Source organism: Sinocyclocheilus anshuiensis, unplaced genomic scaffold (genome assembly GCF_001515605.1).
Source record: "Sinocyclocheilus anshuiensis isolate Anshui unplaced genomic scaffold, SAMN03320099.WGS_v1.1 scaffold1068, whole genome shotgun sequence".
Lineage (NCBI taxonomy): Eukaryota > Metazoa > Chordata > Actinopteri > Cypriniformes > Cyprinidae > Sinocyclocheilus > Sinocyclocheilus anshuiensis.
The window spans coordinates 106,846-116,274 of NW_015551062.1; the positions used below are offsets into that span (position 1 = coordinate 106,846).

The following is a 9,429-nucleotide window of genomic DNA, read 5'->3' on the forward strand; positions in this document are numbered from 1 at the left end:
AGATTGTACAAATATATATATATATATATATATATATATATATAAATATATATGTACATATTTGTAATATATATTAATGCATGGCATTTGTCAGTGTCTACTCTGTCTGTGTTCTTTAAAGCAATCAAGCATAGGTGCATTAATGCCACTGTTAGAAGCCGTTGGCTGAGTATCTGATTGTAGATGAGCATGTCAGATTCTGCAGGACCCAGAGCTGATTATATCATGTGTGCTTGCTGTGATCACATCAGAGTTATTCAGTAAACAGACGTCAAACCTCGCTTTGCTCCTCAGGATAATGTAATAATACTCTTGCTCATTGCCTTATATGAGTGTTCTTGTTCTTTAAAGTAATATCCAAATCTGTCCTTTTCTTTATTTCCTCTCTTCTGTGTAGGTAATGAAATTTCACACATACATTTTTCTTGATCTTGAGGGAAGTTCATGTTTTTAGAATGGTGTCATTAGCATTAATGAATGCATACATGAATGCATAATGAGATTTTGTCTTTTTATGCACCTTTCGGTTTCATGGCCATTTCTTTTCTGTTTTCATTTCTCTATTGGATTTTCAATGCTTTCTGGTGGGTTAGGGTACATTTGTCTTCTGTTCTAGTTCGGTCTCTCCCTGATAGCTAGCAACCATTGATTCAGTGTCAAAAAATTGTTGATTTGTCAATGTTAATTGCATTCAATCAAAATCTCATTTGCACTCGCAATTAATGTGGAAAAATGTTGAAATTTCAACAAACCACCATTATTGCGATCAGTGTTTAGTTGGGCTCTTGACTCTTGTACTTTATTATTAGGTTTTCATTGCCTGTTGTAACAATGTGCTCAAATACATTTGTAGGCAATGATAACTAAGATCCTTTGGGATCAGGTGATGGTGTCTGTAATCATTGTGAGGTTATTTAAATAATATCACATTATTTTTTATGTGTGAATAATGTGTGATACTACAGTGTGAGATTAACACAGTGGTACAGCTATCATACTTCTATGAATTAACAAAAAATACTAACAAAAAAAACATAAAATTGCTGAATCAGTTAGACATCAAGAATCAGCAAACTCAACAATGGTGACAATCAACAAAATAAAATTTTATGCTGAAATGCATGCTGGGTATCAACATAGTACAAACCTCATTCATGACTCCCAGCATGCATTGCAGTTGATCTGTTTATCTGCATTAGTTTGATGAGTGTCACCATTGTTGAGGTTTGCATGATGAGTGTTGATGTCTAAATCTTTCTGTATATTTTGCCACAGTATCTTTGCATTTGTGAAACAGAACATTTGCTTCAGTAATGAAAGAGACACTTCAACATTATTCAGAATTATTTCTCAAATTTATTACAGCTTGACTTCCATCACAAAAAGTAATCTACTCCAACTTAACTTTAAAACATCTCTTACTTTATTAATGCACAAGTGTTTATATTAATGCCCTACTGTAAGCACTGAGAGAGAATTAACTTTTAACCATTAACATTGACAAATCAGCTATTTTTCACATTGATTCAATGGTTTTCACCTGCTCTCTATCTGGGCTCCTCTCTCTCCTGCAGAAGCGTCAGAAGCGTGCGGAGTCAGACGTGAGCCGTCTCTCGCTCCGGTGGAGGCTGTCTGGACCCAGCTGTGTTTGCATGCAGTGGCTGCTGGTTTGATGCAGAATGCCTCTAGTTCAGTGTCAGCCGGCAGGCAGAAGAGGGCGCAACAGGACACATCTTCATCTGCTGCTCCTCTTCCTCAGTGTGCTACTAACACATGGACACATTATAATCCCTCCTGACTGTGAGTAGCACCCCATCCAGACTCTAAACCTCTTTCAGAAAGAATCTTCTATCATGTGCAGGTACAGTGTCATTCCTCGAATGGTGAATAACAAACACCACGTAGGTGCAGTTTCACTCTTTTTGATATAAAACTGTATTTGCTGGTATGTTAAGAAATACTTTTAAATCAGACTTTTAATTTTCAGTGATGTGCTCAAAGACACCGTGTCCCGTTCACTAATGTAATGCACAAACAGCGTTTTGACAAACAAATCATGATTCATCAACTACCGTACCAAGATTTATTCTAAATTTATGACAAAATGTAGGAACAACTGAAAGCACACATATATGAAAAATTAAAAAAGGAGACGGGGGGTCATATAGACATGCTAAAATTAAATTTTATACATCGATATTTCTCAGTTATTCATTCAGATAAATGTAATCTTACCATGCAGGATTCTAGATCTAATGAATTAACCGCTGCAATTTTACGCTGCAAACACCAATGGCAGCTTCTACTTGTCCATGAATGCTGGCCATGGTATCATAGCATGGGCAACGAGATGAAGGACAGCAGATTGTAGATGATTTATTCAAAATAAAGAGACAATATAAAACAATACCAAGTAACTCTGAAACTAGGAACATAAAGAACAAATCTAAGCATGCATACAGTACATCCAACAATGGACAAGACCTGACAAAGAATGCTGAAAACACAAGGGCTTCAATACACAGGCTAATAGACTAAAAAGAAACAGGTGAAAACCATCAGGACATAACAAGGGCAATGTGAAACAGGAACAGAGTACAAAGTAAAAGTCTAAAACACACGTGTCAAATTTTACCCCTGGAGCAACAGTCCCTCAGAGCGTAGCTTTAACCAACCAGCTCCAAAACACTGGCCTGGAAGTTTCTAGTAATCCTGAAGACCTCAGTCAGCTGGTTCAGGTGTGTTTGATTAGATTTAGGGCTGAACTCTGCAGGAGAGTGGCCCTCCAGGAACTGAGTTTGATGCCCCAGTCTACCTCCTGGTAAATATGACTTCATGGGCTCATTCAAATTGATTTGAGGAAAAGAAAACAGAAACAGGTCTTTGACAGCTGCTAGTCAGAGCACAACATTGCAGTTAGCTATTGTCTGGTGTGCACCTCCTGCAGGTAGATCTGCTGGATCCTTATTCAGGGTCACGTCTTCTGTAATGCGGTTGAACTTAGAGACGAAAGAGAGCAGGATCCAATTACAAATGATTCACTGGAAATAATAAGACAATACAGATATTTTTTTTTCCATACACTAGAATGTGTCATGTTGAATTTTGTTTTGTTTTCTGAGCAAAAGATGATGATTACACAATGTGGCGATTGATTAATCTATTATGAATTAATCGAAAATTGAACTGTTGGTTCTTGTGGTGTTCAGGACAAAACAGAACATGTGATACTGCACTTGTTGCTAGTGATATGATATAAATATGAGACAAAACTCAAACAGGGGCATTTATGCCCAGTGTCCTGGATTTAGGGGCATTTAATTGCATTCTGTATCCGGCAGTGGGCTGTTCATCACTGATCCACTGGGTGGCCAGGTGCCTTAAATGCCTTCATTTTAACTCGTCTTTTTTCCCCTATGTTAATTATGTTATGAATTGACAGCCCTACTGTGTATATGCAAGGTGAGTAGCTAGCCAGTAAGTCACGACGAATCTTTTTTCCATTTGTTTGTCTCCTCCAGACAGCTAGTTATATTGTGCTGAACTCCTTCTGTCTGATGAAATCAAAGTTGTCTAATCCCTTAAATCTCGAATGCGTGTAAAGGAGTGACCTCATTGACTGAATCATTCATGAATTTGATTTCTTTGCTGAATTTTGTTGGGAAAAACACTTGGATAAATGCATTTCTCTATAGGATGCTGTCCCACATCAACAGAAACGCCTCATAGTCTGAGTGCCTGCATGACTCTGCCTAACCCTGCTCTCTCTCTCTCTCATTCACTGCTTCCTTCTGCACTCTATCAGACACATATAACAACCGTAAGTACTTCAGCTTCCTCTGTATGTGTATTCCTTTATTTCTGGCTCTGTGTCTCTGTGAATGAGTGACTCTTACAGTTGAGTTTTTCAATTATAGCTACTACAAATTGATTTTTCTTGTGCTGTGAGACTAAAACATACTAAAACAGGGTTCCTCAATTAGTTTTCGCCGAGGGCCGAATTCTGCCAACAATACCAAGCCCAGGGCCACTGACCCATACAAATAATTGCATGAGCAGAAGATACTTTAAAAACATAACACATTTTCATGATAATTAATCCCCTTTATGCAATGAAATTGTTTTATTCTGCAAGTAACATGTCATATTTTAGCATTATATATATTAAATATAAATGTAATTTAGAATTTAAAACCAGGATCACAGAGCAGGAATAAAGACACTCCATATACGTGTGTGTGTGTGTGTGTGTGTATATTTTTTTCCCCATAAGCCTATTTCAGGACTAACAAGATTATTTTTTTTTTTCACATTATTCTCATGATAATTAATTATCTGAATGCAATTTTGTTTTATTCTATAAGGAAATTATGTCTGGATCATATGTCATATTTTAGCATTTTTTAAAAAGTAAAGTTATATATATATATATATATATATATATACAGTAGTCAACATTTGAAGTGGATCAAAGTTCATCAAAGTTGTCCTAAGACAAGAACGGGTATTGTTGTCAAATTGTAACACCGTGTGTCCCAACCAGACGCGACACAACGCGATAAACAGTATATTTTCCATGTAGTTTTGTCCTATCCACCCGCAACAGCGGCACGTGACAATAAGCGACACTGGATTCTATTTTAGAAATGTTTTCTTATTTTCTGCGACGTCGTGGCAGGAACAACATAAAAAATATGAAAGTGATCAACAGCGACACGTGACAATAAGCGACATGGGGTTCTATTTTAGGAACGTTTTTTATTTTCTGCGACGTCGTGGCAGGAACAACATACAAAATATGACAGTGATAATCTCAGGTAATGATTATGTGCTTTACTCAGTGTTAAAAGAGTCTAATATGTGAGTTTTAATATTATTTGGCGCGATCTTCATAGCCATAGTGAAAGCAAGATATTTTACCTCAGATCTTGAAAATAAATTAAAGCAAACTTGTACGTTAAAACTGTGAACTCACTGCGAACCAACACGTGTATTCCATAACAATAACAAAGATATCAGTCACTCACTCAAAACTGTTCAGTCCATTCACATTTGAATGGTCTATTTTCCGCACTTTTCTTTTCTTCACACTCACTCGCCATGTTTTTGCTGTCACATCGTGTCTACACTGGACGCGACAAAGCATTGCAGATCATTTGAACTTTGTGTCAGTGCGTCATAAAGGCATTAGTGTTCTGTCGGGGAATTGTTGCACGGCGGGCCGCATCCAGCATCACTGATTATAATGGGTTCTATTGTATTTTGTTGTGTCGAGTCCGGTGTAGACACGATGTAAGTTAATCTCGCTTTCTGATGCCTCGTTTGAATTCTCATGCCACATTATTTGAAATTAGCGCGGGCCAAACATTTTTTTCTCCCTGGCCCGATGTTGCCCGCGTGCCGCCTATTGAGGAACCCTGTACTAAAACAATGGATAGATTTGGTCACTATTTTTTACAGACTTAATTCACGTTTATAACTGTTTTAGGAAACACCATGAGAGAGTTAGGTTTAGGTTCAGGAGCGTTTATTGTCCTGCAGATGTGAACTCTACCTTTAACTCAAAACACTGGTTACAACCATGGTTTCTCATGACTGTTTTGTTTATCCTGCAACCATCTTTTCCCCAGTAAAACAAGCTCCAAAGATCACAGCTCAGCCCGTGTCTCACACCGCTTTCTCTCTGGATGATGTCAATCTGGCCTGTGAAGCCAGTGGAGACCCGGTGCCCAGGTGAGTCTGAGACGGTCCTTCCTCTTTCCAGCTGCTAAACATCAACCACTTTGCCACATTTTCTACTGTATGTCAAATCATTAGAACCAGGGGTCTCAGATACTGTAAATGTGAACAACATGTGCAGGACTGTAGACACCCAGGACTTGGAAAATCAAAGACATCATGAGAGTTTTTTGTTGATCTTCACAGTAAATCATTATTGGTGATTCATAATCTCTTTGACATCACTGTATACAGCAGGGCTGCCCAGTCCTGTTTCTGGAGATCTCCTGTACCTGCAGAGTTCAGCAGTTCATTCAGATCCTCAGGAGCACGTGGTCGTCACAGACAGCGGTGTCGCAGCAGGGTTTGGGCTGAACGCTGCAGGACCGTGCATCTCCAGGAACAGCACTGGACTCAGCTTTTGTAATAGTTGTGTATGAATCGCTCAATCAGTGTGAAAACCACACCGTTGCTAATGAAAAAGGTTCACATACGTGAAAGACGAGTAAAGAATGTGCAGGAGCTGGAGGGTTTTTCTGAACGGCAGACAGGATGAAGAAGGAACTCACACACAGCTATTACAAAACAAACAGTTGTGGATCACCCATGATATTAAGAATCAAGCAAAGGTGAACGGGCTCATTATTTTGTCTTGTGGATCATATGGAAACATCTGTTATGTGAGCCTGTAGTTCAGGGCAGTGTGTACATGTGTGCGTATTTGTGTTTTTCTCTCTCCATCTGTCTGTTTTTAGATTTAAATTTGTCTTTCTTTTCTCACCTCACACTGACAGTTTCCGCTGGGTCAAAGATGGCGAACAGTTTAGGAGGGAACTGTTTGAGTCCGGGACCCTGACAGCAGATGATAAAGAGGAGCTCCGATCCTATCAGGGCTCGTACCGCTGCTACGTTGCCAACGAGCTGGGAACCGCCGTCTCAGACCTGGTGCACCTGATCACAGAGCGTGAGTCTCTCCTCAAGCGCCACAAGCACTACGTCTCAGTGGCTACCACTGGAAAGCAGAATGTATACGGATGAGCCTCTCCATTCTCCACAATAGCACAGTCAACAGCTGCGCTCAGAATGACCGCATGCATCAGTTTGAGTGGAGAAAGCAAGTCCAAACACCCTGCTTGGGTGATGAAACGAACTGCGATGACCCACAGATTGAGAGTAAAACCTGCAGCATCAAGTGCAGAGCGCAAACACACAGCAAAGCTCAGAACGCAGAGCAAAGCAATGCAGCAGACTGTCAGCAGTGTTGGGGAGTGACTCGTTACATGTAATGGAATTGCGTAATTTAATTACAAAATAAATGTATCTGTAATCAGGTACAGTTACTGAGAAAAAATGTGTAGTTACTTATGAAAATGTTAAATGTTAATGTTCTTTCTTCTAAGGCATTGTTAGATTCCAGTGTTTCCTGTCATATCTATTCAAAGATTTGATTTAATCATAGCTATTAAACTCTGTCTTATGATTTTAAATCTGTATTTAACCTCAGAACGATCTCAAAGTAAAAAGAGGTACTAAACTCTGATTTTGTGGTGGCTGTGTTTTGAAATGAAATGATTATAATCTTAATTCAAGTGATGTAGGATTTTGACAGTAATTAGTGTTGAGTCCCACTGTAAGGTTAACCCTTTAATTGATTAACAGTTGAAAAAATTTGCTAGAGATTTTTGAAAAATAAAGTAACTGAAATAGTACGTATTACATTTTAAATAGGGTAACTTGTAATCTGTAAGCTATTATATTTCCAAAGTAACCTTCCCAACACTGACTGTCACTTACATGCAAAAAATAACAAAATCAAGACTGAATCCATGTCCATTATGGATGTGTGTTTTAAGCCAGCTGGAGAAAACAAAATGAAGGACAGATCAATATCTCAGTTAGTGAGCAGACTTTGTGGCTCCAGAGAGATCAGGTCAGTATTCAGACTATCAGAACAAGAGCGAGCCTGAGGTCTCCTGTAAGCCATTCTTCACAAATTGAATTCACATGCAAAAGATGCCCCAGACTAAAACTGCCGAATTATACTGTACATTCAGTGCTGTAAGCTTATGTGACAACAGCATTGCAACATTTTATCACTGAATTCTGTTCAAAGACCATAGGCAGAACAGAGTATAATGCCCAGTATGCAGTACTCCAGTATTTCATTCCAAAACAGTCATTTATGCATGAATGCTCTGCTCTGATGGAGAATGTGACCATACTGACATGGCATTAGAGTTGCTGCTGTCTTTGTGAAAGCACAAACCTTGCATAAACAGTGAACATTAAAGAATTATTCTGGCTATTTCACAGCCATCCCAACCTTGGCCAAAGAGAAGAGGCAGAAAAGAAGATTGTTTGAGGAGGGAGAAAGCACAGTGCTCTACTGTAACCCTCCCAAGAGCTCTGTCACTCCCAAAATACACTGGATGGACATGCGTAAGTCTTATATTGAATCGGCTTTTGCCAAACTAAATTACCCTGCATAATACTTGATTGATAAAACTGAAACTTTATGTGTTTGTTTGTTGTTCAGAGCTGCGCCACATCCCTCTGAATGAGCGGGTGACCACTAGTCTTGATGGAAATCTGTACTTTGCCAACTTACTAGACAGTGACAGCAGAGAAGACTACACCTGCAATGCCTACTACATCAACGCCAGCGTCATCCTCCCTAAAGAGCCCATCTCCATCAGCGTCACACCCTGTGTGTAAACTCTCTTCTGATTTAGTCTCGTACTCTCTGTGTGTGAATATGCAGGCTGTTTCAAATCAAGTAAGATTACAATAACAAAACCCAGGGATGCTTTACAACACAACACCAAAAGAAGAAAGTTGAAGCATGTCCAAAGCGAGTGTGCCGCACTCGTCCTGTAAAGTGCAGTAAAAAGCGCTTCGATCGCCCTCTGGTGGCTGACTGCAGCACAGGTCATAAACCCCGCCCTCTCCACGTAAACTGAACAATCAAATTACACTTCAAATACATTTTCCCAAAGATTATCTCCATCATTTTAGGTAGTACTGATGTATGTTATTTGATGATTTGATGCTATAAAACCGGGGTGTGGTGTCATGACTGTGATCTTGTGATTGGCTCCTCAAGATCACTACTGCGTGAACTCAGGCTCCAAATGATGTTTCGACTTCACTTTTCTATAGTGGAAGGAAGTGGAGACTCGACATCCATCTCTTTTACAGTATATGGTCCAAAGAGGATCATTGAAAAAAATATTAGTAATACTAAAACTGCAAGCAGCAGTTACAGCACTTTGGCTAAGCATTGCAGCGGCAACATTTTGGATACTAAAGAGCAAATCCTTTTTGAAATATTTCCATCAAAGTTGTTGATGCTTTTTATAAGAATTATTTGTTAACTTTTGATAAGCATGTTATAAAAAAATTAACTGAGCCATGGAGTTTGGGTGGAGTTAGGATTATGCCCTTAAAATGAACAAATAAAGAAATAAATAACACAGGTAAAGGACAGATAATACAAATGCCATTATAAATGTATTGCTACAAAGGACAATAAAATCTGTATATAAATATATAGTATGTATATATATATATATATATATATATATCACCTTTATTTGACCCTCTAACTCTAGCACTTTCTATTCTTTTTTAATTCTACTTTATCTATATTTATCTTCTTTTTTTTATTTAAAAAAACAAAACAAAACTTGCTATATATATATATATATATTT

At 38.5% G+C, this 9,429-nt stretch overlaps 1 protein-coding gene across 2 annotated transcripts in view; it reads left to right on the forward strand.

Annotated features, from left to right (window-relative positions):
* Positions 1-9,429, forward strand: part of l1camb (L1 cell adhesion molecule, paralog b) — a 50,784-nt gene that overhangs the window by 12,175 nt on the left and 29,180 nt on the right. For both annotated transcript variants that reach the window (XM_016451819.1, XM_016451820.1), the window contains exons 2-7: positions 1,575-1,800; positions 3,806-3,820; positions 5,631-5,733; positions 6,513-6,682; positions 8,032-8,157; positions 8,255-8,425. In XM_016451819.1, the coding sequence (XP_016307305.1) occupies positions 1,680-1,800; positions 3,806-3,820; positions 5,631-5,733; positions 6,513-6,682; positions 8,032-8,157; positions 8,255-8,425 (706 nt within the window). In that variant the 5' untranslated portion in view covers positions 1,575-1,679. The remainder of the gene's footprint in view (positions 1-1,574; positions 1,801-3,805; positions 3,821-5,630; positions 5,734-6,512; positions 6,683-8,031; positions 8,158-8,254; positions 8,426-9,429) is intronic.